General features: G+C 45.6%; 1 protein-coding gene across 5 annotated transcripts; it reads right to left on the bottom strand.

Annotated features, from left to right (window-relative positions):
* Nucleotides 1-75: 75 nt before the first annotated feature.
* Nucleotides 76-20,981, bottom strand: kndc1 (kinase non-catalytic C-lobe domain containing 1). Of its 5 annotated transcripts, XM_084709672.1 has the most exons (31): nt 18,713-18,773; nt 15,644-15,702; nt 14,999-15,041; nt 14,675-14,883; nt 14,291-14,437; nt 14,001-14,118; nt 13,144-13,910; nt 12,889-13,003; nt 12,606-12,677; nt 12,322-12,383; nt 11,996-12,154; nt 11,611-11,688; nt 11,434-11,521; nt 11,088-11,280; nt 10,197-10,942; nt 9,897-10,035; nt 8,013-8,311; nt 6,866-7,230; nt 5,752-5,845; nt 5,559-5,656; nt 5,257-5,441; nt 4,948-5,070; nt 4,649-4,796; nt 4,147-4,317; nt 3,788-4,003; nt 3,560-3,636; nt 3,320-3,476; nt 2,988-3,110; nt 2,727-2,786; nt 2,233-2,390; nt 76-1,548 (listed from the first exon to the last, which is right to left on the bottom strand). In XM_084709672.1, exons 5-31 carry the CDS (start codon nt 14,327-14,329, stop codon nt 1,317-1,319), a joined length of 5,082 nt encoding a protein of 1,693 aa, XP_084565798.1. In that variant the 5' UTR covers nt 14,330-14,437; nt 14,675-14,883; nt 14,999-15,041; nt 15,644-15,702; nt 18,713-18,773; the 3' UTR covers nt 76-1,316. The 5 variants fall into 5 exon arrangements, with proteins under 5 accessions (XP_084565798.1, XP_084565795.1, XP_084565797.1 ...); XM_084709669.1 differs by lacking the exons at nt 14,675-14,883; nt 14,999-15,041 and adding an exon at nt 20,326-20,981 and having other exon boundaries at nt 18,713-18,911; XM_084709671.1 differs by lacking the exons at nt 14,675-14,883; nt 14,999-15,041 and adding an exon at nt 20,326-20,981 and having other exon boundaries at nt 4,649-4,793; nt 18,713-18,911.
* Between the last annotated feature and the right edge of the window lie 6,986 nt (nt 20,982-27,967).

Raw genomic sequence — 27,967 nt, 5'->3', positions numbered from 1 at the left:
GGGTGTATTTCTGAATAGCGTCATACCCAAAACGTTCTCACTCAGTAGTAGGATAGCATGATGAGACAAATGAAGTATATTAAAAGCTCACTTTATTGAAAGTGACCAGCCACAGCTTTTGAGCATGATCAATGGCACATCTGGTATTGTTCTTGGACTATAGTATCTACACTATATTCATGAACAAAGAAGATAAGAACAAGTGACAACACAAACTGAGTTTGCTAAAGCTTGATGTGAACATGTAGGCCTAGGATCATTGATATATTGTTGTTGATCTTTTTGTTCTAGTACATGTAAGCAATTCACATGATTGAAATCACAATAAATTGAATCTATTTTAGTTGTTTGATGTTCACACTAATTATTTTCATTTTGCAAGATGTACTTAAACAGTATGAAAGATAACAGCATTGTCTGAGAGCAATAGGCTACTGAAACTTGATAAACTGATTGTATTGCTGTAAGCAATAGCCTACCTTAAATAAACTGTAATGGTTAGTGCAACCATTACTTCCATGTTGAAATCTGTAAAACCCATACAGCTTATTACTATTATCAACATTTTACATTTGCTGTCATTTAGGTGGTGCTAATTGATGTCTGACAAGCAAGTAATTACGGGTCTTTGAGAAATAAACGTTTGTCTTGATGTCAAGAGTGATCCAAAGTAAAGATCATATTTAGTACATTCATTTCTCATCTAAAAAAGATTTCAATAAAAATGTCAGGTGATGCAAACTGACGTCACGCTGTGTTTTTGTGTTTAGTGTCGACACAATATTATGAGGGTCAAGCTTATTTTCTGCTAGTGTGTTTACGGCTGGGTTTTGATATTCTTTTAGATTTAGCAAAATATTACAATGGTAGGTAATTCCTGCTGCAGTAAACCATTGTTGTTAATGGTGTTAAATGTATCCAAATATAATTGCTTGCCATTGGCATTCAGTTTGTTCCAGTAGGGCCCACTTCCTTTGTCTTTTCCTAGGGATAGGGTTAGCAAGAGACTCACAAGATGGTGGCTGCATGCAACGCAGTATGACGTAGCTTCACATTCTCTATTCAGGATATGGTTCAAATGCAGGGATGGTGCATGAATGCTCCCTTTCGAATGTTACGGGCAATTTTCAACTCAACCAGGACATGCTCCTGTGGAGAGGCATGTGACAAAAAACAAACAATGATATGAATGATATATGCAATCGAACGTATAATCAACCAAAACAATATCACAAAAAGATATCCTTCCACACATTCTTTTTCGGAACTATTCGTTGCCAAGGGGATAACGAGGCTCCAGTATTCCTGTCTGGGAGTCACTGGAAGGTTGCCTTCACTCTCCTCAGAGTGTCCTGGATGAGGCGTGTGTGTCTCTCGGCGTGGAGCTGGTGGAAGTTGGCGTCGTTGTCTGCGGCCAGCAGGTGGACGTCACAGGTGCTGAGGTGGGCAATGCGCAGCCTTAGGTAAGCCTGGAGCTCTGGGTCAGCGCTGTAGGAGAACACGCTGTCCTGGAACGCATGCACCTGGCTCACTACCTTCGCTATGGTCCTGTGTGACCATGGACGGAAGAGAGGGAGGATGGGGGGAGGGGAACAGGGAATAAAGGGAGAGAGAGAGAGAGAAATAGAGAGAGGATGAAGGGAGAAAAACAAGCTTGTTTCCAGGGTGCTGGAGCACTGTAATATGGCTAGCATGATGTTCCTGAGTATGTTCAGCATCCAGTATGTGAGTGACCTGAATTTGAGAGGGGAGGGGTAACCCTGGGTCCAGCTCCACCAGCTGTGTCTCTGCCTCTGCCCGTCAACCCGCCTGACCCGAGCATCTGGCTACAACCATGCATGTCTCAGCACCTGTCCAGCCTCATCTCCACCAATCACATGCCCTTCTCAAAACGCCATCTGGCCAGACTCTGGCAACGGCAAGAAGAACCCAAATCCTACACGACGACGGTGGATCAGGCAGCTGTGTCATTATCGTCTACCGTGACTTGTGCTGACCCTAGCATCTGGCCGCCATATTGAAGTGGGAGGAGAAGGACGTGGAGAAACTAGTGCCAGCTGAGTTTGGTGACAACTTGGCCGACTTTGTTACGTCAGGACAAAGTTAATATCTATGTCGGGCTTGGAAAAGGGGGGTGATGGATTCGTATTTGACTACTTATTTGATTATTTCTGAGACGTTCGATGATTTTTACTGTGGTGACCAATGCGGTTATAGTGTGGGTCATTTCACCTGAGCTTGGGCCATTTGTAGGCCCCGCTGGTCAGGGTGAAGGCCCCAATCTCCAGCTGCTGAAGGTGCATAGCCAGGATGTGGGCGGAGGGGAGGGTGGGTCTCCTCCTCCCCTGATCTCCACCCATCAGACACAGGTTGTCACTCTTCAGAAAGACCTGTGGGGGGGATTGGACATTTACAAGTTTTCCTGTCACATTCCCTCACAGTAAAAAGTTCTAAGTTTGAGGAAAGAGAGAGTTAGTAAGTGTGTGTTATTTTCTGGTAGAATGAAAAAAATTTTTTTCGAAAGCAACGCAATAAAAACCTGGCCAGCTGTAAATTAATCACAGCATTTTACACATATATACTTGTTTTTTCCACAGATTTGCCTTGCAGCACAGGCCTCAACATATGAACAGCATGAAGCGAGGCAGAGAAATAAAAAAACACCAGATTGTTCATTAACACACAGAAACAACATGAAACAAACAAACACAAAACCACAACCACACCTGCACAGCACGTAGCTCCTCTAGAATCTCACACACTTTAGCAGACAGATGTTTCCAAGCCTGTCGGCAAAAAAGGCAGGTTTATTTAGTAAGCAAAAAGTAGAACATTCAATGACAAAGACAACAGTAAATGAAGTGCACGTGCCATCTGTCTTTTGACACACCAAGGAAATCCAAACGCCAGTTTTCTTAACAATTAACACGTTTCTTGATGCCAAGATACGGTTGTACTTGATTCTGTTTATTTTACATCAAACCCACCGGTAATTGCCGTACTATCACATTCTCTAGCCCTCCAAGAATCTGCATGGCCGTAGAAAAGTCTCTGGACTCATAACAGTGTTTAGCAGTTAACAGAAACTTGGCCAGCAAAGCTGCTTGCGTCTGCAATAAAAAAAAATAGCAACATGATAAACTTCTATCATTCCTTTGAAAAGCAAATGTATCTACCAGTGAGACAATGGTGAGAAGGGGAGGAGGTGGGTAAAGGTTTAGGAAAGGGGGATGGGGCAAAACCCAGTCTTTGCATTTGCTAAGTCAGGCAGCAGAAGGTTGAATATGAATGCAGGGCTGACAAGAGGGATATATCTCACCTTCACAGAGTCACATATAACGATCTCAGCTGAGACCCAGTTGGTGACACTGTCAGCATATCTGAGCAGCTGCTGGAGGGGGCTGTCCTGAGTTGGTCCATCACACACAAAGAGACTGCTGCCCTCTGCTGGAGGGAGATGGTGGGACACACTCCTGCTGGACATGAGCGTGAAGAACATTCAAATAACAAAGGAGTCACTTACAGACAACCCAGAGAGATTAAGGGGTGGGATACTCACGTGCAAGTCGCCTTATCTCTCACACCCTGTGCTCTAGAATTCAGGAAGTGAACTGGGTGACAGCCTTGGAATATCTCCTGTATTTGGAACGTGATATCAATGAATTATTTGTCTCTCCCTCGTGTTGAAAGAATTAGTATTTGTTTGTGAGAGAAATAAAAAGTATGTGTTCACGTGTGTGTTTGCAGATGTGTGTGTTTGCAGATGTGTGTGTGTGTGTGTAGGCACCTGCTGTAACATGGTGAGCTGCTGTGCTATGTGCTGAGCACCGTGCTCGTTCTGGCTGAAGGGCTGGCGCTCCTCACTGCGCAGGCAGGCGCTGGACAGGTCCTCCATCAGGGAGCTGTAGCAGGGCCGCGGCAGGGCCGCCGCTATGGAGTACACCTTCTCCTTGGGCAGGGATGCCTGGGGCTCCACCACTCTGGAGAACCTCCACTGGAAGCTCTACACCCACACATACATGCACAGACATTTTTTTCCTGAGATGTCAGCATCAATGGAAATCCATATACATTTTAATTTCTTGTGCACTGTTGGATGATTGAAAGCTGTGTATTGAATGAACATAGTGCAGGAGCTGGCCTGACCTTCCTCCCAGGGTCCTCAATGGAGTTATTTCTATACAAGGAGTGGACAGATTGCAAGTCCTCCTCCTCCTGCATGCTGATTGGGCTGCTGGACCCCTGGCTCCACCTCTTCCTTGGAGAACGCTGGAGTGTGGCTAGAAGGCTCTCCCCCCTGCTGTCCACAGGAGAAACCTGGATAAAACCACATGAACAAAATACATCACGTATTGTGTGATTATAGCACATGATGTGACATTATGGTCGCAAGTTTGAAAATGCAGACCGTACCAAGAGTGTTTTGGCTGGTCCATATGACAGTTCAAACAGGGTTTGTGTGAAAGGAAGTGCCTATGCAGACATTACAGTAAAGCAAAGTTTAAATGGATATCCACTGAAAAAATAAATCAATAAGATTCACAGAGATGCTCAACATCCCCAACGGATTGCTCGTTTGAAAATCCAATAATAAGTTAAAAAATTCACTTCAAACTAATTGTGTGTGAATAGTCAGTTGTTTAGCTACCTTGGAGGTGAGGAAGTTTTCCAGGGTGTTGTGTAGACTGGACTCTGGGCTGAAGTCCACCAGCCTCCAGTCAGCCAGCCAAGCCTCCAACAGGTCCAGACTGCGATGGTACACCTTAGCACTGTCCCCTTCTATGTCTGAATCACTTCTGGAGAACAGGCACACACAGACATACAAACATGTGTGCACAGACATATATACACAAATACCTAAAAATCACCTTCACAAAACAAAATCCTAATATTCAATTGTGTTCTCTGAGTTTTAATGAGCACTATCACAGTAGCTACTGTAATTACATATGGCTGCACCCTGCCGCTCTGCTGAAGTTATCCATCAGGAACTGTAGGAACTCCTCTGGAGCGCAGAAATAACGATAAGTGTACAGGAACTGCTGGATATAGCCCTCCAAAGGTGCATTTCTATCAGAAAGGAAGGGAACATTGTTTACTATGTCTATAGAACCCATACGGGTTCTGGAATTCATATCAGATATACAGTCTAATGAGCAGTTAGTCACCAAGCCCACCAGAGGGAGTACATGAGTAAGGTACTAATCCTGGAGGCCCGCTGTACATGATGTATGTGTCATATAAGGCGAGTCCTACCTAGCATACAAGTAGGCCATGAGGCCAAAGGGGGATCCAGCCTGCAAAGTGGTCTTCCCTCTGCCTGTTCCAAAGCTGAGCACCGTAGAGTCCTCAGAGGCCTGGAGCTCCAGAGAGCCAGGACTACGTGCAGCCAGGGAGGGGAGCAAGGATGCCTCTAGACCCCACCGATCGATGCTCAACACCTGACCACCCAGACAATGCCAGGCTGGGTCTCAATTACACTGGATGGTTTTGAATTATTGAATGATATTTTGATTTCAATTATTACTAGTAAGTGGGTGTCAGGTCAATTTCTTTACCTCAAGATATTTCTTCACTGAATCCAGAAGCTCCACTTTGGTTTTGAGCTCCTCAAGTTGGCCCTTTAATTTAGACAGCATGAGCTTGGTCTCAGAACCTGTAGAAGTGAATACTCATTAGGTCATACCTGAATCTCTAACTAGCAGCTCATTCTAGAGAGCAAGGAATGTCTGGGGGCTCAATAAAAGGTACCTCTGTTTTTCCTCTCCTGATGGAGCAGCCTTTGGTAGAAATTTCTGGTCTTTTTCAGATTCCTAGTCTCTATTACCAGCTGCTGTTGAAGCTCCTATATGATAAACAACATTCACTCAATACAAAACCATGTCAGGCACATATAAAACACAGCCCTTGAACACATCCAGCGGCTCTTCCCTTGAATCCTTCACCATGGAAACCAAAATCAATAGATCTTTTGAAGTGAGAGAGACCTGATCTACTCCAATAGAGACCTCTCGTCCTTAAAGACCTGAGAGTGGTCCTGTTGGACTGCTCAGGTTATAGGACAGCAGCACTCATTTCAAAGCCCACTAACAGACAAAGCCGTAGAATTCTATTACAAATGATAATCCTCTCACAACCAAATGGAGAGGATTGATCATGTTAATCTACAATGCAAGTTTGACTAAAATAATGAGCCAGTTATCCTAATGCCTCTCTTCCTTTTCATCCAAAAGCTTGACCTAGCCCTTGTTGGGATTATATAAAAAAATATTTTGCCACCTTAATTAGATTATCTCATAGATGTATTGTACATGTTGCGGGTAAACATTTTTATACAAATAAGTTAGTTATAATATGCAAATGATTGCCTATGATCCTGCATGTTTTTATAGATATACAAGACAATTGCATTACCTCAACTAGCTTTTTACTGTTTAACTGTGTCAAAGGTGACTGAATACATTATGTTAAATAACTGAAATGCAATATCCAACAACCAAATTCAATCTTGTTTAAATTAAAAAGTGTTCATACCAAAAGTGTTGAGTGAATAGGGAACACTGGCTACAGAGAACACTAAATTAAATTACGGTAATGAGGATGCGGATGTTATTGAATTGCTAATTCTTTATTTAATTCACCCCGCTTTGCCCTTTGGTTGATCAAACATCTAATCACAAACTTACTCTTACCAAACACTTGACTGATACAACAATTGCTAAAAGTAAGGCTTTAAAAACACACAGTACATTACATACGTACCTTTCAAAATTAATATTTGGACAAGCACAAGAACCGAGTTTGGTCATGATTCACAGCTGTTCTGTTCTATTTGATGCTCAACCTCTTCTCCCAGGTCACCCACCTGTTTTTTCTGCTCCAGACAAGGAGATTCGGCATGCTGTCCCAGGTTCAGGGTGTAGTTGACCACCTCCTTGCTGAAGCAGTCTTCCCCGTGGAACGCCAGGGCCCAAGACGGGCGAGGGCTAAGACCCTGTTCCTCAGCTCCAGAGCTGGGAGAGAGCAGGCGCTCAGACACCAGAGAGTCTGTATCCTCCATGTCCTCTGAGCAGTCAGGGCTGGTCTGGCCCTGGTGACCCCCTCTTGGGACCTCCTCTCTCCCCCAGGGAGAGCTGGCTTCAGAGGGGCTTTCATCGTCGCCCCCCACTGGATGATCCCCGCTCTCCATGGCCCCCGCAGCCGAGTCCTCGGCAGCCTTCACACCCAGACCTGTGGAGAGGGAGCAGAGAGAGGGAGGGAAGAGGGATGGGTCAGGCACATGACGAAATGCCCCAGAAATGTCAGCGTGTGTGTCTCTGTGCCCGTGTGAGTGAATCTGTGTGAGAGAGCTTGGGAGAGACACCCAGTAGGGTTTGGTGGAGAAGACTCTCTAGGCTGAGCAGATTTCACTATCAGGTCTGTTAAAGTTGTTTGTTGGCTCCCAGTGAGATGCTAACCTTGTTATGTTGTTAGATTCTGCATAGCGGGCATTCACCAACACTGAGAACAGGTTATTTTTGGTGGAACTTTTCAAATCCAATGTTCTGTCACAATGTAGAGGACAGCATGTTTTGTGTGTTTAAGTAGCACTGTGTGTGTGTGTGTGTGTGTGTGTGTGTACTTGCACAGGTCTGTATGAGAGTGTGCACACATCTCTGTCTTTGGATGCGAGTGTGTCATGAAAAGTGTGTACAGGAAAAGGAAGTGAACCAAGTGTCAGTGTTTCCACAACAACCCCCAGCAGCCAAGAGGAGCACTGGAACGTCTCAGCTTGAGTTGGGCCTTCCTCAATGAGCCTCACTCCTAACAACTTCATCCAGCAGCCAATCACCCCTCTTACAATCGGATCCAACTGCCAGTCACAGCCAAATCAGTACCAAAACCACAGCTTTGAATCGCCTTTGAATTCGATATTTCAGAAACAACACACACCACATTATTGGTCTGACCAAATGACTGCAGACACAGTGACCATGATGTTTGAAGTGTGTCAGTTCCACTCCGAACCCTACCTTGACAGCCATGGTGTAGACACTCCACTGGTATAACCTGTTGGGATCCTTTGCCAGCGTGGACAGTTCTGCCTTCAGTATCTCGGTGTGATGGTTCCGTTTGGGGGGCTCTGAGTCCAGCCTCCTGCCCGAGGTCAGTTCTCTCCCACACCTCTGGACGTCCCGGGTCACCGAGGTCCACGTTGGCGTTCAGGTCGAGGGGACGACGTGGGAGCGGTTCCTTCTCCTCTCTCCTCCCTCTCAGCGGTGGGATGGCTGCCCTTTGACGAGGCTTTGATGGAGGCTGTTCATTAGAGACGCTGCATGAGGGCACATCAGGGGGGAGAGAGGAGGAGAGAGAGAAAAATAGAGAAAAGAAAGTGTTAGAGAGCAAGAGAGCGAGAGGGAATTTAAGGAAGAAATAAAAAGAGGGAGAGATGAAGCTGAGAGATCGCACGACAGTCATGGCCAGGCACAATCCCCCGCAGACACAGAACGGGTACAGACATAAACACAGAGTCAACTATTGAGCCAGAATGGGAACAAATGCACTTCTAATAAAGAACATAACTCTTCACAGTTTAAGTTCAAGTTCACTGAAAAATGGGAAAACATAGCTTCTCCAAAAAGAAAACAGAAACACATCTGATGGAGAAAAAGAATGGAAAGATGAGTCAATCTTAAAGCAGAAAAAAACTGAATGACCTGTTCTCAAACCTAAAAATAAAATCGCACCTATTTGCAACCATCCACTTCTCCAACAACACACAATATGAACTTAGACTGTACTGAGTGCAGGCCTTAACACTTCCTAGTGTCCATTAGGACAGCATAGATGGAATGACATACATGGACACAAGTACAACAGACCATCTTATAAACCATTCAAAACAAACCAATCGATCCTAAGCTGAAGATTCTACTTCCTGAACGCTGGGGTTGCCGTGTCCAAACAGGCGGGGGGCGTCAAGACAGAACCGTTTGTATCCAGATTGAGCAGAGTGCTTCTGGTGTCTCCAGTCCCTCGGACAGCAAAAGACTGAGAGGAGCAGAGCCAGCCTCCTCCAGGAGAGAGGAGAGAGTCCCGCCCCTATCAAGTGTGTGTGCTCTGGGCTGTGCTGTCTCACCACCAGAGAAGATTAAAGGCTTTCTCCACACACTGCCCTCAGGCAGCACAGCCTGGCGAACCGCTGATGAAAAGGTGTCTGAGTAACGTGACAAGCCCCCCCCGCCCCCCTCCCTTCATTGGCCCCTTCGCCTCCCTGGTCCGTGTATAGGTGAAGGGATACGTGCCTTGGAGGAAAGACGGCCATATTACCCTAATTCCCCCTCCCACAGTCATTCATTTACACTTATGGATCGTCAATGCTCCTCACGGCTCTCTCAATGACACTGCAGGAGGACGACAAGAGGTTCTTTAATATCTTCAGCCAATCTACTACGGGAAAAGCAAACACACTGGGCGAGCTGTTACCATAGGGACCTTTCTTGCTGGAAAGCTGAGTGAATGGAAGTGTGTGCCTGAAGTACATCTTGTGTGAATGCTGATTATGACTGGAAAGCGTTATTCTGGTGTGGGTTTGATTTGTGTGTGTGTGTGTGTGTGTGTGTGTGCGCAGAGGGCGGGTAGAGGAGAAGAAGAGGATTTAAGCATCCAAAGTGTTTTGTTGAGGACTTGCATGTAAGACATTAAAATTCTAAGCACAAGCACTGCCAAATTTGGGCTTCTCCCTCTACGCTACAGAGAGCATCCAAGCCTGACTCATGTCTGTGTAAACAGAAGATTGAGAGAAATCCATCTGATAACACTCATATCCCAGCCTACTTTAGGGAGTTGGGTTAAAACAGAAAGGGTTTTTGGGGACAGAGATATGTAGCAGGAAAGTCATCCTCTTTCCTACTCACAGTGACGATAGGTTGTAGTTAACCAGACAGTAGAGCACTCCCAGTAAGTCCTCCTCCCAGTACAGATCTCTAAACTTCTCCTTCACGACATTGGCAAACGTGTGGTACTGTAGGTCCTTCAGGGAGAAGATGTACTCTCCTGGCATGGAGCAAAGAAGAACGTCAATGACAATGTGTCAAGTTGAAATACTGTGGGTTTGGTCATCAAACTATGCAAGGGGCACATCCCCCTATCTTACAAGAACAACCTCACTGTGAAAACGTATGCCGAATGATACACGAATCCAACGAGATCCTCACCCATAGCCAGGTCCTCCTCTCCATTCTCTAGATAGCCATCGAAGGCAAACTCTCCCCTGAGCAGGGCGATGACCTCCTGTAGGGCAGGATGGATCTGGGGTGAGGAGAGTGACCCCCCTTCTGCCCTGGAGCATGTCTCACCACTGGAGGACTCCGACATGGGCTCGGTGGGGTCCGAGGGGGGGCTGCAGGTGATGGGCCTTGGGTCAGGGCAGGGCTGGGGGGCTGCGGACTCCTGGCAAAGAGTCGGCTGGTCTCTACAGGTTATTGTTAGACCCACAAAGTCACCTCCAAGCTCTTCTCGAAGAATGGGTTGGCCTTGGAGGGAGTGTGATGAAAAGGGAAGACTGACTTCCAACTCAGGGGTTGCGCCTGGAGCAGATATGTGAACAGGCACTAGGGTGAGACACCCCGTCTGGAGGTCCTGACGAAGGAGGAAGTTATTAAAAACACCACAGCCAGTGAGATGGGAGCAGGATGAATTTAGAAGAGGAGGGATTCCTGCTTCCTGATTGGACAATTCAGAGGCAGTCAGTGATGGAGAGCTGACCAGTGTATTGGCACTGGAGGCCGTGGAGGAGGAGTTTAGTGTGGCTTTTTGATTGACAAGGCTTCCTCCCTGCCTGTCTGACGGCAGGTATCCGTCTTCCTGGGTTAGGGGCGGGACTTCACGGCGTGGAGTGGTGTCTAGGTCCATGTCTTGTGCGTGTTGACTGAGACTGCCTCTTGTGAATTCATCCACAGTTCTGCAACACAAACGTAAATGCTTCACAATATGCCATTGAGGTCATGAAATGGTGTCAAGGGTGTGGTCGTAGATTTGTCATGTCCGACCATCTCCCGTTTGCCAAGTACATCATGCATTAAGGAGACTAAAGGACGGCCCATTACCCCTGACTTTCAGATGCTGGTGGAGGACTCTCCTTGTCTGGGTCTCGCTCTTGGGTCAGGATGATGGGGGTGAAGTGTGTGGCAGAGGAAGTGAAAGCCTCCGGGAGCTGCAGGCTCCTGCTGATTGGATAGCTATGGGGAAGAGGGCCAGGCACAGGAGCCAATCGGCTCTCAGTGGCCGTGGGCACAAATCCTACACACAGTTACAACAAGGCCAGTTACAATGTCCTGGGTAGCGTTTCATAGTGTGACGTTTACAGTACATCCGACACAAGCTGCTACTTTTTCTGTTGTATTTTTCTTCAAGAGAAAAAGACATGATTACGATTTAATCAAATGATCCTACCACTCTTGATATGTGTTGGCTCCTCACTTGAGCTCCTTTCACTATCCAGCCCATATCGGTCCTCTCTATCTACGGGCCTAGAGTGTGGCTAAAAGGAAGATTGGGTTTTAAACTAACAGAATGTATGAAGTTTGTTAACATAGGTGTGGCAGGTGTTTTCAGGAAACAGAGCTGTACCTGATGCACTCTGCTGATGAGCTTCTTCCAGACAATCTCTGCGCTGGTCCCCTGGCGGAACAGGTAGTCCCTGCAGCTCTGGAACAGCAGGCACACAAACAATCATCAGAATCCCATCAGAACTTGAATTGTTACTCACACGGGTCAATCTTGACAACACTTCACTTATTGTTTGGCGTACTGTCCATTCAAATGTAATCATAGCGTAATGCGAGGGGCAAGTCGTTTCATTAGAAAAAAACATGGAAAGTAAAAGTAAAATAACATTGTCAGATAATTAAACATAATTAAGAGCATTGTGATCATTCAAATGTAATGGCGTCATGGATGTGGATGAGCTTATTAAGTATTCGAGTGCTGTAGAAGCTCATTAAACAGTTTGCACCTTTTTAGCCATGACAATGGAAGGCCTTTCTATTGGCGTTCTCTTGGCCATCTCCAGGAGTAACCTCTTCAGTTTGCGGGGCATGGCCAGCTTCTGATTGGGTGTCAGGCTGAACTTGGCGGTGGCCCAGAGTATTGCAGCCACTCCATACACACAGGCCTAAAACAGACAGACACGACAAGAGAGACAGATTGAAAGAGAGAACAGAGGGAGAGAGGGAAAGAGAGAGAAAGAGACAGCCAGGAGAGGGAGAGGGGAACCATATGTAACTTCAACTGTGTTCTGAAACTTTTCTTCGAACATTGAAGTCAGAAGTTGAAACACACCTTTTCAGTTACGATCCCATGCTCCTGAAACTCAGGGGCCAGAAAAAAGGCATCACAAGATCCTGGGACGGAACAACAAGACTGAATTATTGAAGGCTCTTTTCAAAGAAGTATTGCTTCAAGATCTTTGCTTGATAAATAATGACGCTACATCAATGAAAATGTCAATAAAGACAACTGAAAGAGAATAGGAAGCGAGGCTGAAATAACCATATCATTCCACAGGACTTAGAACTTCTGACTGTATGTGTGTGTATTGTGGAAGTATATATAAAATACACTACCTGTGTTTCTTGATTTCAGGAACAGCATTTCTCCCTCACAGCCCACATAGACGGTCTCCAGGCATAGGAAGGCTTTAGAAGAGCCAAGACAAAGTGAATCACAAAGATCAACCCCATGTGATCTATCAAATCCACGTCAACACTCACAGCATTTGAATCGATACCGTCGGCTTGAAAGTTATTCGCTCACTCTGGTTTATCAGAGACAGGAGCAAGTGAACGTCTGCATGTGCAGGGGGGTCAGTGCAGCCTCCCAGGAGGGAGGAGAGAGATCTGGACTGACCTGGATAGTCGATGTAGGTCTGGAGTGTAGACAGGCAGGTGTGACACAGGGCCCACAGCTCGTTAACAGACAGCCTCCGCCCACACTGTGTGAGTAACTCCCTTAGAGAGATCCACTGTGTAGGAAACACACACACACGCACACACATGATGATAGAAACCAGGAGCACACCCTGAAACAGCTCAACACCATACATGAAGATATGTCTGGATCTGAAATGACGGCAAACACCAAAACCATTTCTTGTCTCATCACCTCATCCTGAGATTCTTCATTGAGGCACAGCATGCTCTTGGTCATGTGGTTATTAGGAGTGTAGAGGTGGTTGTGCGCTGGAGTCCCGTCGCTGGTCGAGTCGAGCGATGCCTCCGGGTCCTGACTGGAGGAGGAGGACGTTCTGTCCTGAGCTCCACTGTGACTAGTATCAGACTCTGATGCACCTCGACAGACAGGCTGGTCTAGGGTGACCTCGCGTGTCCCACTGTCCCCGACTGAGATCCCACACGGCTCCCAACAGTCAGACGGGCTCTTCCCCTGCTCCCCTCTGTGGAGCCTGTTGCTCCACACTGGTCTGTGGGACATAACGTGCCCCTCAGCCCCTATCTCTGTCAGATCACACACGGGTATGCTGATGTCCCCGTGGGGGGTTGGGGGCAGGGAGGGGGGGTTGTTGGAATCCGGGACGGAGCAGGAGCGGTTGAGGGCTCCCCTCACCCTGCCAGATCGATCCTGCGCTCTCCGCCGCACTGGGGAGCTGTTCTGAGACCGGCAGTCTGACGGGGCCCCAAAGATGTCCTCGCCTAGGGCCTCCCCTTCCGCGTCTCCCTCCCCCATCACCTCGGTCCAGAGGGAGACGTCCCAGGCCCCGCAGACGTTTCTCCTGGAGAGGCCGTTCGACTGGAGCCGCTCACCTGGGGGATCTGGGTCAGCGTCCTGGGTGCTGTCATCTGAGCTGGTCCTGTGGAGCTGCCGGCTGCTCTTTGGTTGCTGCCACCTGGCTTCCCAGGAGCTCTCAGGGCCATCTGTGGAGAAACGCAGACCTTGTGGTTCCTCACACACAGAGGACCACAGCAGGTACCAATGCATACAATGAATACACGACGTGTGGCGACCTTGGAAAGTGGAGACTGATTCTATGGAAAGGACTCTCCGTCCGATGGAAGAGAGCTTTCTGCATACGGCTGCAGAGGATGTGTGAGCTAGTTTTGATTCGGCCAGGGAGAGTATGTCCTGTTGGAACAAACACAGTTAATTCACATAATCAATGCTCTGAATGTGTGTAGGGGCGCGTCGCGAATAACGAATCGCAGTACCACTGCTCATCCACACGGTGCTGCTATAGAGACACGTGTTTCTGTCTGATTGTGAAGCACACAGACGCTTTACAGATGTGTTTGGTGACCTGTGGACGTGGCCTGTCCTCTGGCCTCTCCTCCTGCATCTGCTCCAGCAGTCTCTGAGTCTCCTCCCCCGGCTCCGCCTCCAGCTCGGGCTCGATCACAAAGTCCAGCGCCGCAGAGAGGGTGGAGCCCAGAGAGAACACGTGTCCCTGGAGCAGAGATGAGGCAGCACAGTTGACCTCACGGTGAACCCAAACATCAACAGAACTGTATTTTCGAGAAACTAAAGCAAGGACAGTGCCTAGTCTAAACACTACGCTCACGTTAGCGTCTTAAATCACTTTTGTAGTCGTCGACCATCATGAACTACTAACATCGCGGCCTCAGACAAACCCCATCAAACTCATTCCTCATATATGTGGCATATTGTTAAATGTGGAGCTTACTTGGCATTAGTGTTGGTTTAGAGAGCTGTTCCTCAGAGCCATTACAAAGTCAATAAAGCAAGTGCAGGTCAGTGGAGGCCAAGGCCAGGGCACACCTCCTCCTCTCTCACACTCCCGTCCTCTGATCCATCATATCTGACAGGCCATAGACACGCCTGGCAGTCTCATCTAACTGATGAATCATCATTCCTCCATCACTGTACGGTTTGCTGTGATACCAGGAGTCAGGGGGGACAAACTAATGGGCCACCATAAAAAAGCCATGTGGAAATTCCGTAATGTCTTTATAGGCGTTTAGAGAGAGAAAGATGAAAAGGTTCTCACCTCAGTGAACTCCAGTATTATCATATGTTGCGCATACCCAGGGCTATCATTTGGAAAAATGGGTCTGTCAGTAGCAATTAAAGTAGGCTATTTGACTCCCCAGAGAATCTTAGGCAGGTGTTTTGAGGCCCTATCATAGACATTATGTTTGCTGAAAACAATATGGTACTTATGTGGTGGAGACAGATCTGAAACTGTGAGTCCAAAATAGCTGACTGAAGTCCTCCTTTCTGACAAACTTAGATTGTGCCTCAAGTAAACATGTCAAGAGACAGAAAGGTAGGGAGAGACGGACGGAGAGCGAAAGAGAGAGAGAGAGAGACAGGGACAGACAGAGAGAGGGACAGAGAGAGAGACACAGAGGGACAGAGAGAAACAGAGAGAGAGACAGACAGAGAGACAGACAGAGAGAGAGACAGACAGAGAGACATACAGATAGAGAAACTGAGGGACAGACAGAGACAGACAGAGAGACAGACAGAGGGACAGAGAGAGAGACAGACGGACAGACAGAGAGACAGGGACAGAGAGAGAGACAGAGACAGGGACAGAGAGACAGGCAGATAGAGAAACCGAGAGACAGACAGACAGAGAGACAGAATGTATTTGACAACAATGAGGGATCCACATGATGTGTTCACTCACCTCAAACGTACAGCCAGTCTTGTCAAACTCAGGAGGTATAAAGGAGCCCTCGGGATCATCTGCACGGCCATCATACAACGATACAAATTGTAATAAACTAAACTCTTAACAACATATGGTTAACACTATTACATACAGTACCAGAAATATGAGTGCACTACAACTTAAAAAGCCTTCATATCCAACTTTAGACGAAGAGGTGTGCACAATAACATAGACAGAACAGTGAAGTGGAACATCCAGTGTTTGTGTTTGGTTTCAAGTTAATTTATGGATAACTATGCATTTATGCATCAACACACAAAAGGGTATTAAATTGGATAGTCTCTGGCATCGAACAGCATCAACTAAGCATCCCAAATGACACAAATTGGAGCAATTACTCCAACACGCCATAACCTAGCTCATCCACAGTCCCCAAGTCATCTGCATGCTGTCACTCATGCCTGTAATCTCACCACTAATCCCTGACTGATAAGGGCAACGTTATCTACAGATCAGAGCCCAGACGCTCTGCGCCGTCCTCTGTCTTAACTAGGCCAGCGTCTCTTCTGGGTACAGCAGGGAACACACAGCCCCACCCCACCTCAACCCACCCGCCCTGCTCCACTCTGCCTGTATCTCCAGTTGAGCTGTGAGTTGTGGTTGTAGGGTGAGAGTGGCAATAGGGGGTGGAAGTGGGTCAGGCCAGATTTGGGGCTGTCTACTAGGAGTTATGATGTCCTCTTCCAGGTAGGTTCAAGGGCGGGCTGAGACACCTTTGTTTGGAAGGTTGGAACGGCCAAGGAGAGGGGAGTTCTACTGGGCCCACACAGACGGATGGGGAGGGGGGGGGGGGTGTAAGGGGAGGGGAGAGGAGGTACAAGGGGATGTAAAGAGAACACAGGGCAAAGACAGTGAAAGAAGGGTTGTATAGCAGGAGGGGATTGGTTGTAATCAAAGTAATACTACAACATACAGTATCTTGACCATATGCTGAAAAACAAATGTTGGGGCTTATCTGGATATTCACACCACGTCTTATTATGGGTTGGTAAATAATGGGTTAATGGGTAAGTAATGGGTTACTTTGCTTGTACACCATACTTCAGCATACGGAGTAGACAGCGAGACGTTATAATCTGGCCTTGATGAGTAAGCTACCTAGAGCCATCCCTTTCATGACAACGTGCATCATAATAGACATCCTGTGCGTGGTACATTTGTGGTGCTTGCTCAAGGTAGTTCTCAGCACCAACCACCCCTCAAGGTCACTTTGACACCCACACCAGCCAAAGGGGCACTCGTCTATGACGTTGCACACTCGGATGAGCGGAAAACCCCCAGTTAAACCTCCTCCATGAGAGCCCCATGGGCCAAGAGAAGACAGCAGAGCCCTGGGGAGCAGACAAGGACTGACTCCTACGAGGATAGACTATCAATGGCCAAGGAACAGTGACTGCAAGAACCAACATTCATTTTCCAACAACATCCCTTAAATGAATTCTGTATGTCCTAATGACAGTATGTTCTAAAAACAACACAAACCCAAATCCATGTTCATCAGCTACAGGAAAACTTTACTTGTGAGTAAAGAGTGTAGGAGCAGATCTGTATTCAGTGTTTATGGCAGCCTTGTGCACCCAGAGTGACTCAGATACACTAATGAACAGCTGACCGCCAGAGCAGCCGTTACCAGGACAACGGTCCCCCTGACAACGCTCCCTGACACTATTCATCTCATCAATGCTTATCAATAGCTGATGAACATTGGGGATCCATGGATAGTGTGTTTGTGTGTGTTTGTGTGTGGGGGTGTGTTGGTGTGTGTTTGTGTGTGGGGGGGGGTTTGGTGTGTGTTTGTGTGTGGGGGGGTGTTGGTGTGTGTTTGAGTGTCTGTGTCTGCCTATGTAACAGGCAGTGACGTTACCCTGTTTAGTGGGAGACTAATGAATGCAGTATTTGTCAGCGAGACAGATAAATAGGGAAAATGGAGGACTGAGAGGAGATGCATTAAAGAGAGAGAGTTAGAGCGGGAGAGACAGAGAGATACATAGAGAGAAGGAGAGAGACGGAGAAAGTAAGAGAGAAAGAAATGATATCGTCTTGGCCAGAAGAATATTTCACTCAGACCCCATTTACATTTTACATTTAGTCATTTAACAGACGCTCTTATCCAGAGCGACTTAGTTAGTACAAGGACATTCCCCCCGAGGCAAGGACACAATGTCATTTGGCAAGGCGGGGAATCAATCCGGTAACCTTCTGATTATTAGACCAAGGGATACGACGAGGCAGCAGAGTACATTTAAAGTATTGAGGATGTGACTTCACCTCCCCTGTGTTCTCTCCCCCTTCCCACTGTCTCTCCCTGTCAAGGAGAGGAGAACTGCAGACCTCTGCACAATCTCTCAGATGTAATCACACAGAAGCTCAGTGTTTCAAACTTTGCAAATGCGGTCAAATTTCCTATCTGATGACTCTAGAGCTCTGGGAAAGGTCCAGCTTTGATTTGGATGTGAAGAGGTCTGATTGGAATGAAAAGTACACAGTTAGCTACAAAACTTTTATTTGAAGACAGAGCTAAAAAGTGTAAGAAAAATTGAGACAGACAGTGAGAGAAGACCAGAGAGTGAGAGACTGATGAAAAAAAATGAAAAAATGAAAAAAAATGAAAAAAAGAGCGGGAGAAAGAGCGAGAGCGAGAGAGAGAGAGAGAGAGAGAGAGAGAGAGAGAGAGAGAGAGAGAGAGAAAGAAAGAAAGAAAGAAAGAAAGAAAGAAAGAAAGAAAGAAAGAGAAAGAAAGAAAGAAAGAAAGAGAGAGAGAAACATGAGAAAGAGAGGAAGAGACCTGATGAGTCCTGTGACTTTTGAACTGAGGGCTGCCATATTCAGTGTCAGTTGTGAACTGCCTAGATACCAGAATTTGGCTGTTAAGTAGTACTCCAAACACAAGATGTTAAACATCACAACATATTTGAACAGCATTATCCCTCACTGGAAAAATCCATAGCAGTATCAGTGAGTTATGTTTGAATACAACTGAAGTGACAGAGGGTGCTGAGTTCACGTCAAGGTGTGTGGACTTACCACTGAGCTGCTCCATGAAGCACACGTTGCCATGGGCGTTGAAGGCAAGCGTGTCGGGTGTTATACACAAGGTGTGAAAGAGAGACGAAGGGCCAATGCTCTGCAGGGCCAACACACACTCCACACACACCGCCCACACCTCCTCCTCACAGAGACAACTGTCCCGCAAGGAGAGGATATCTGCCAGCGACACGTTCTCCTAAGGTATTAAAACACACACACAGTATTTGTACATGTCATGGTTGTGCATCAAAACACCTACACACACCCACAACCCCATATGTAATGCTACAATGCCAAATGGTAACATTTAGTAATTGTGTTATGGATAGCCTAAAGAGCTATCTGAAAGACTGAATGGTGAATATTTAGGGACTCATACATATGTAATAAGGACAGGATTGTTTGTTGGGTTGGTGCGAGTGCACAAAAGCAGGCCTTTTTCTTGTAGTCTGAGAATTATAGAGAGTCCATTGTGTAATACGCAATACTCTGAAATTCCATTACATGCCTAAACCGTGACAGAACAGTGTCTTCTTATTCTCTCAAATTATTCAGAAAATTGCCTGGTCCCCATCATTATTTGGAAAAAGACTAAAGGCCCTCAAAGTTTTATACCAAAGCTGGGTTTTGGAGCTGATGACTGAATATCTTATTCGCTTTGATGTTTGCTTCAAATACTCCTGAAAATATCATAGTCTTGTGTTTTCTAGAAAGATTTAGGGGGGATGTTTGGGAAAGCTTCTTTAACTCACGGCTGATGGTTTTAGTTTCACTTGGATCAAACCACCTACAGACAAAAGTTAATATATGCGCACATACACAGCCGTGTAGAACACAGCACATCACAGAGCATAAAACTAGCACGTTCAGCAATAGCACAAGCCCATAAATAGCCCGTTTCCCTTGAGAACAGTGCACAGAAACACGGGGAGTCTCTCTCTCTCTCCTCAAGTGCCGTCCTACATAAGTTTCTCCCCACAAACCCGGCGCTCTAATGAGACCAATGCTCTCTGGAGCTCCGTAGAGGTCTAAAGGACAACTGTCAGAGGGACCAGGAAAAAGAATGAATGAGATTCAGAAAACGAAGGAGGTGGTGATGAATAACTGTGGGTAGGCAGCTGGGAGAGTAAGATAGTGACAATTTGACAAGTGAGGAGTTTGCAATATCCCTGCTATTAGTTTGATTACTTTCTTTCTAGTCTACCTCCTATTATTAAATCCTTTTGTAGAACCACTTAAAATTAGACAGAGTATGTTATTAGTATACTGTTTAACAATGTAGCCTACAGCTCTGTAAATCAGGTCACTCCATTTAGACACTCCTGCTGTTTGATAAATATCACAGTAGCCTACAGCAAACAGTTGCACAAACAGTTAGGGTATTAAACAATTGGTGACAGCGTTGACTGCATTAAATCAATGGGTCAAAAGCACTATCAATTAATGTCCATTGAGACTACATTAACATCAAGTGCATTCTTGACAATACTAGCCGACTTCACAATTATAGACACCCTTGGGATCAACACAGGGACTACGGCCAGCAAAGCTACCGCAGTAAATCTCGCTGGTGTATTTGTCTAATTTACACACAGAATAATCAATCTTACCTCATCTTCAAGGAGTGGAGGTAGATGTTCTTGTTCATAATATTCTTCTTCTTCCTCCTCTGTACCTGAATATGCGACCACTGCATCAGTTTCGGATGTCCCCATTTTAATTAGTTTGATTCAGGTCTCATAGCGTTTGAAGGTATAGCCGTAGTATGATACCGCATTAGTGAACATCTTTCTCTTGTGGTGTCCTGGCAACATCTATCGAATCAGGATTCAAGATTTAAATGCCGGAGTAAGTGCTCCAGACGCGAAAGATGTGAATTACTTTTTAGATTGTTCATCGCTCAACTAACAACATTATGCGGCATATTCCACGAGACAAAGTCACTGCGGTTCGTCTCGTCCAAACACGCGAAGATTTCGACAATTTGACCATAGCAATGCGTGTGAATGTGTATTGTCAATTGTCAATAATCGATGGTAACAGAGGAGTTTGCCAACTATATGCTGTCATGGCAACGACTGCCGCACCTCCACAGAAACAATCAACATAACGATACTGAACAGCAGTTTCCTCCTCCCCGTAGCTGTAGAATGTGTTTTGGATTTGGTCTTCCAGATTCCTTCAGCGCCTTCAAAAGCAATTTGTTGGAACGTTTCGTGTGACTCATGTACGGGGGCTGACTTCTCCCATACGAGTTCATCTGCTGCAAAGAATGTGGCGACTTTACTAATATAGCATCGCGACATTAAGAGCAAAAAACGGGATGAACCATAGATTGCTAAGGATCCTTTTAATCACACCTAGATGCAAATACAAATGTAACATTTTTCCTCTATTTCCTCTACTTTTCTGAAATAATTCACTAGTGCCATAGAGTCTGATACTGGAATATATTTTGCCAAAAGATAATATTACAAATTCTCAATAGCCTTTTGGAGTATAGATGTATTTACTCTTTTACAGCTGTATTGTGTTATTGTCTCTCACACACACACAATGTATTTTATTTTCTTGTCCACAATCACCTCTGCCAGGTCTGTCTCTCTTGTGCTGTCTGTCATGGCTCACCCGTCACTTTGCATTAAGCTACACCATCCCCACTTTATATTATTGAATTAAAATATGGGTCAGACTTTGAAGACTAACTGAGCCTACCTCTGTGGGAAGCGTTCTATACACCTCTGGTCCCAGGAAACTAAAAAGAGCACGCCATTACTGGGTGCTCCTAGCTAACATGTATACTGCTGATGCCTTCGATGTTGATGTCGAGGCACTTTGGGTGCCTGCCTAGACAGGGGTGGCAGGGAATGAGATTGCTGTTATGTTGGCAGTGCCCTGTGGCACTGAGCAGTGATCGAGAGGTCTGTCTTGCCAGACGGGGGGGAAAGACTATTGGATTGGTTGGCTGTCGGACATGTTGCGAAATTTGGATGAACTTTTATGAGGTTAGCCACCAAACAATTAATGGGGGATACGCATTCTTAAAACGACTCTGCCGCATTAAACAAGAAAAGTAGTTCATTTTATCATAGTTGGCAGCTCTTTGTTCTGAACTAAGACTTCTACTGTATTCCCAGAGTAATTCATCTTAATAAGAATTAGCCGCAAAGCCAGGGAACGCTTCAGCTCCTGCCCTTTGAGAAAGGCTTGTGCAGTACATAGATGAGACTGCACCAGGCACAGAGTCGGTGGACAATGGCAGCTGGAATCATCTGATAACATTTTGGCAACACCGTGCTAACCTTTCGGATTTTACAATGAGCCTTTGCCATGCCAAACACGAAAGAGAGGGTGAGGCCAACAAAGAGATGGTCTAAGTGGCATGTGTAGACATGACCTCACCCCCACCCCCACCCTGCCCACATAAACACAGTGCGACATTGTGTGTGTGTGTGTGTGTGGGTGGGTGTTGTGTGTGTACCGCTCTGCTTGACCTGGGCCATCTGGACTGTATTGTTACACAACTGTGGCATGAGGGCGTCCAGGCATGTGGACAGCGAACTGCCTTCGGGGGACTGTGACACCCAGCAGATGTGTCAGACGAGGAGCTGAGAGGTGTGAGAGCTATCAGAGAGGCCTGGCCCACCACAAGGCCCCACACTGGAACCGAGAGAGCTGGATCACTTCCTGCTGGTCTAGCTGAGCATCTTCTTCTGACTCAATTGTATTCTACACTAAAACAAAGATATGGTTGCTGCTATACACGGAACCAGTAGAGGATGGAGGAACCTTCTGAAAATAAGTTTTCAAAACAAATAACCTATTGTTCCAAATCTATCATTCTGCCCTTTGGAACCCTTAGTTCTAGGTTCTATCTGGACGGAAAAGGCTGCAATTCTGAACTTTTGGTATATGGTACCTTTGGTGTGTAAACTGTGGCGTTTGGCACAGACAGCACATTTTAAGATGAATGTAACAGTGTTGTACGACTAATTCTGTTGTATTATAGTACAGCAAATATAATCTTTTGCAGGATTTATGCAGATGTCCTCAAATCAGAGCTTTAGCAAACATCTCCATAAAGCCTTCCTCACAGAGCCCACAGGCAACATTATTCCTTCTCCTTAAACATTTGTGCTCAGAGTTTAAACAAGAGCTCTGAACAGAGATCCATCTCCATAAACCTAACAGAGGCATCTGTTTTCACAATACAACATATTGCTAAAAGTGCAATCTGTCTTTCTAGTCCCCAGTGGGCAAGAAGATAAACAAACTGATGTGCAACGACACACACAAGCGACACATACATAAACATGTTAACCTACCAGACATACACAGCCTTGGGCCTGTTCACATAAAAACTCACAAAGACAAACACACAGTGAACGTGTCCTTTGTACTTCAAGTACTTCATGTTTGAACTCACTCCAAAATTACAGACTTGATTATCTTGGACTCCTGGTCTCTGGAGTGGCATGCAAAGGTACATTTAATTGTAAATTTGTATGAGGCTCCTTTTACCCAGTGTCAATCATATCAATCCTACAGCAGCTTAACAGCAACAGTCTCATCTGTGTTTCTACATAGTTCTGGTAAATCTTACTGTGTAACACAGGACACAGTGGAGGTGAACACAAACCAGTGATTAAGTAAGTAGTAAGACTTTATTTATATAGCACTTTTAATACAAGAATTGCAGCTGAAAGTGCTTTACACAAAATCAGTACTGTTGAGAGATGATTTGATGAGCTATATTGAAAGCTGCAGATTGTTTGATCAGTCTTGCTCGGGTCAACTGATGTTAAAGAAGTGTGTGTGTGTGTGTGCGTGTGTGTGTGTGTGTGTGTGAGAGAGAAAGTATTTACACTTGTGTGTGAAAGAGAGAAAGATGTTGTGTGTGTGTGTTTGCAGTTGTTCATCTCCAGAGCCCTCTTACATTTTTCATGTCATGGTAGAATGCAAATTGAGTACGCAGGCAGAGAACAAGGCTAAATATTCATCAAGCCTCGCAGACAAGACCCAGTCAAAACAACATAGGGCAATGAGCCGCAACAAAAGGTGACGAAATGAGGATGGGTTACTGAGAGAGACAAGGTGTGTGTGCGTCTGTGAGGGTGCATGTGGGGGGAGGGTGCATGTGGGGGGATGGGGGTTTAGAGTTCAGCAGGGTCCCCCATATTTCACTTTCATCTGAACACCTAATTACTTCAGCAAGCGAATCTTTCACTTCATAAAAATCTATTAAATTGGGCTGTCAGGTCATCGGCAGACAATGATTTAGATAGTTGGAGCACTGCCCTAGTGTTTCTCCTCTGCTTAGCCAACAGATATTTTATGTGTCTTGCAACTATTGCATTTGCCACCACACAAACCCTGAATTTATAGAGATAATTCATTCAAATTTTCAATTTACTATCCCAGACCAGCATTTTTACAGTTTTGCCACGTATGTTGCAGGGTATTAATGAAATATAATTTGAGTTATTTTGTCTTGCCAACTGTAACAAAATACATTCAAACAGACCAGGTGACCCACAAATGTTGGGAAACATTTAAATACACCATCATCTTGAAAGCTTTCATGAAAGCATCATCAAGCACCCAATGGCATACAGTTTCAAAACAAACTGTTGCTCTTTCTCTGCCACCAGAGAGCAGCAATGCACAACATTAAGATTAAACTAGTCAGGCGTAGTTAACATTTTTTTCATCAGATTTTTCAGAGAATTCAAAACCAAGATTGGTTAAGTATGCCTAAGTGCTGTTGTCTGTTTCAATTCTGTCTGCTGTATTTGGAGAGCTTGATGTCACAGAGAAGGATATCTTAGTTTTCTGTTAAAGCTGAGAGTATATATATATATATATATATATATATATATATATATATATATATATATATATATATATATATATATATATATATATATACTACAAGTGTAATCTGCTCCCTCTCTCCCGCTCTCTCTCTCTCCCTCTCTCCCTCTCTCCCTCTCTCCCTCCCTCCGACAACATGTCACAAAAAAGTAGACACTTTAGACCTTTCTGTAATCCAAGGGTTACGATTGTACATTAAAACCAGCCCGGGATTTGTTGCTCTATTCCAGTTGTACCACCAGTTGCATCACTACAACTGGCACCACACTGAGCTATAAATAACTGAGATGAGTACCAGGAGGTGGTGGGGGTTCTGACAGAGACAGACAGTCTTGGTTCATTGCAATGCTGCTCACATGCAGATTGACTATGGCTTCCACAGTAATTATGTGTTAGGCAGCAGTAGTCACAAAGAAATAAAATAATGTGGCAGGTGGGCATTATGCTTGAAGTTAAATAAATGGAGAGAATGCATTAACTACACAATCAATGAGATTCCTGTCTGTCCTTAAAATCAGTGACAAAAGTGGCGCTCTCTTTCACTGCTTTACAAGTTGTAATTTTGGTTGAAAACTGCAGGGGAAACAGCAGCAGGGAAGACAGGCACAACAACAGCAGCGGCAGCAGCAATGTAAAATAGGTCGAGCAGAGCTGCGTTCATTACCGCTGTGTTCTCAGGGGGAGTATCGCTCTCAAGGTCCTCTCAGGGGAAACATGAAAACTGTCTGGGAGGAAACAGCTGCAGCAGAAGATATCCAGGGAAAAACAGAACAATGACAAGACATAAAACCCTAAAAGTATCTGTGTGTGTTTTTCCATGTCTAGACCCTTCTGTGTGTCTGGCACCTCCCTCTTCAGCCCAGCATCTCACCAAGCCCTGCAGGCCTGCTGACTGCTGTATCGGTCCAGGGGGACACATCTGTCAGTTTAAAGCTGGTCTGGGAACACACAAAAGCATTCATGACACAGCCAGCAAGGGTGTTTCTTGCTTGTTGCTGTCATCATCATCATCATCATCATGATCATCATCATCACGGGTCTTTACCAGGCTGAGGCCGGAGGACTGGAATACACATTCTTTATTTTCATCCAAACCAAAGTCATTACATTGTACACAATAGTACCTCCCTTTCTACCTCAACCCTCCCTCCCTTCCTTTCTGCTCTCCAGTGCCCCTTTTAACAAGCACCCTGTGTTCCTACAAATGCCAACCCTCCCCAGAACACACGTTTTCTCTGCATCCCTCCTCACATCCCCTCTCTCTCTCTCTCTCTCTCTCTCTCTCTCTCTCTCTCTCTCTCTCTCTCTCTCTCTCTCTCTCTCTCTCTCTCTCTCTCTCTCTCTCTCTCTCTCTCTCTCTCTCTCTCTCTCTCTCTCTCTCTCTCTCTCTCTCTCTCTCTCTCTCTCTCTCTCTCTCTCTCTCTCTCTCTCTCTCTCTCTCTCTCTCTCTCTCTCTCTCTCTCTCTCTCTCTCTCTCTCTCTCTCTCTCTCTCTCTCTCTCTCTCTCAGAATGTCTTAAGTCTCCCTCCCCCTTCCAGCACAAGACAGCATTAGCATGGTGATCACCGTGCTTTGTCAGAAGCCTTGCAGCCAGGGGTGCATGATCAGCCCATACCATCTATGCTGCAGAGGACACAACATGGCAGGAACAGAGAGTGAGACATGTTGATAGATATTGGAGGGCTAGAGAGATAAAGACCCTAACCCATACATTATAAAGGCAAACAGTACATGTGCCTCAAAGAGCATTTGGTTTCTTTGGTCATATACCACGTTGTTGACTTCCAATCACATCTGACAGGTGAACCAGGCTGTCTGACGACCTAAGACTCTTTTACAACCAGTGTTGTGAGGTGCATCTACAACACATATAATCACAACTGAGGCCCAGATGATGTGCAGTACACTCAACCAACTCTAACAGACAGAACAGCAGTAGATACAACGTGCACACCAAAACAGGTAGCTGTAGGCTTTTATCATGTTTAAATATGAAAACGAACACAGCTTCAAGTGTATTGTAAATATGACAGCTGCCTGGCTAAAACTAACATGTATGTTTAATGAAACAGATGCAGGTTTTTTTTCTTCTATATTTCCTCCTGCATGTGTCCCCTCTGTTCTGTTTTCTGCACAGCAGACTGATGATACTACAGACTGAGGATACTGGAGACTGTTGGTACTGCAGACTGATGATACTACAGACTGAGGATACTGGAGACTGTTGGTACTGCAGACTGATGATACTACAGACTGAGGATACTGGAGACTGTTGGTACTGCAGACTGATGATACTACAGACTCAGGATACTGGAGACTGTTGGTACTGCAGACTGATGGTACTGCAGACTGATGATACTGCAGACTGATGGTACTGGAGACTGATGATACTGCAGACTGATGGTACTGGAGACTGTTGGTACTGCAGACTGATTATACTGCAGACTGATGGTACTGCAGACTGATTATACTGCAGACTGATAGTACTGCACACTGATGATACGGCAGACTGATTATACTGCAGACTGATGGTACTGCTGACTGATTATACTGCAGACTGATGGTACTGCAGACTGATGGTACTGCTGACTGATGATACTGCAGACTGATTATACTGCAGACTGATGGTATTGCAGACTGAGGATACTGTAAAGAACAGAGGTCCCACCAGCAGTACCGGCTCCAGGATCAAACTCATTGGCTAGAAACACAACGTATAATTAACATTTCTCATACTCTAAAACCAGTATCTCCATAATGGGTCTTGAACTGTACATTCATGCACACAAATACAAACCAGGCCACGCACACAAGTAGATACATAAATAGTCATCAATTGAAGTCGAGAAAGTAAGACGACCATCAACTCTAAACACGTTCCACAAGGTCACATAGCCATTGCCTGTCGTTCCCATGTTTGAGAGGAAAGCTGGATCCTGGTTTTATTTGCATCAAGTTACAAAAATAATCTGATGGTCGGGAGGGGGAGAGTGGCGTGCGGCCTTGTAAAAAAAAATCCAGCTGCATATTAAATGTGCTCAGGCGTTTCATGGCCTGTCAGTCCTGACCTGATTTGTGATGCACAAAAGCCACACAGTCTGAGTTACTCGCACATGCACACACGTGCCCTCCCATCAACATATGAACGGACACACACACGCAAACACAAATGGATGTACTTAGAGGCATGCACGACTGCAAACGCATACACCCACAGTGCCAGTCCAGGCAGCTATCAGCGGAGCTCCCCCTGTGGAGAGTCCTTAAGACATCTCCATCTTCTCCGCTGAAGTCAGAAGACATGAACACTGCAAGGAACAGCCTCAAACGCTCAACCACATGCACACAGACAGACACAACAAATACAGCAAAACAGGG

Source organism: Hypomesus nipponensis, chromosome 11 (assembly GCF_054491055.1).
Source record: "Hypomesus nipponensis isolate SF chromosome 11, ASM5449105v1, whole genome shotgun sequence".
NCBI lineage: Eukaryota > Metazoa > Chordata > Actinopteri > Osmeriformes > Osmeridae > Hypomesus > Hypomesus nipponensis.
This window is presented reverse-complemented; position numbering and strand designations above follow the sequence as displayed.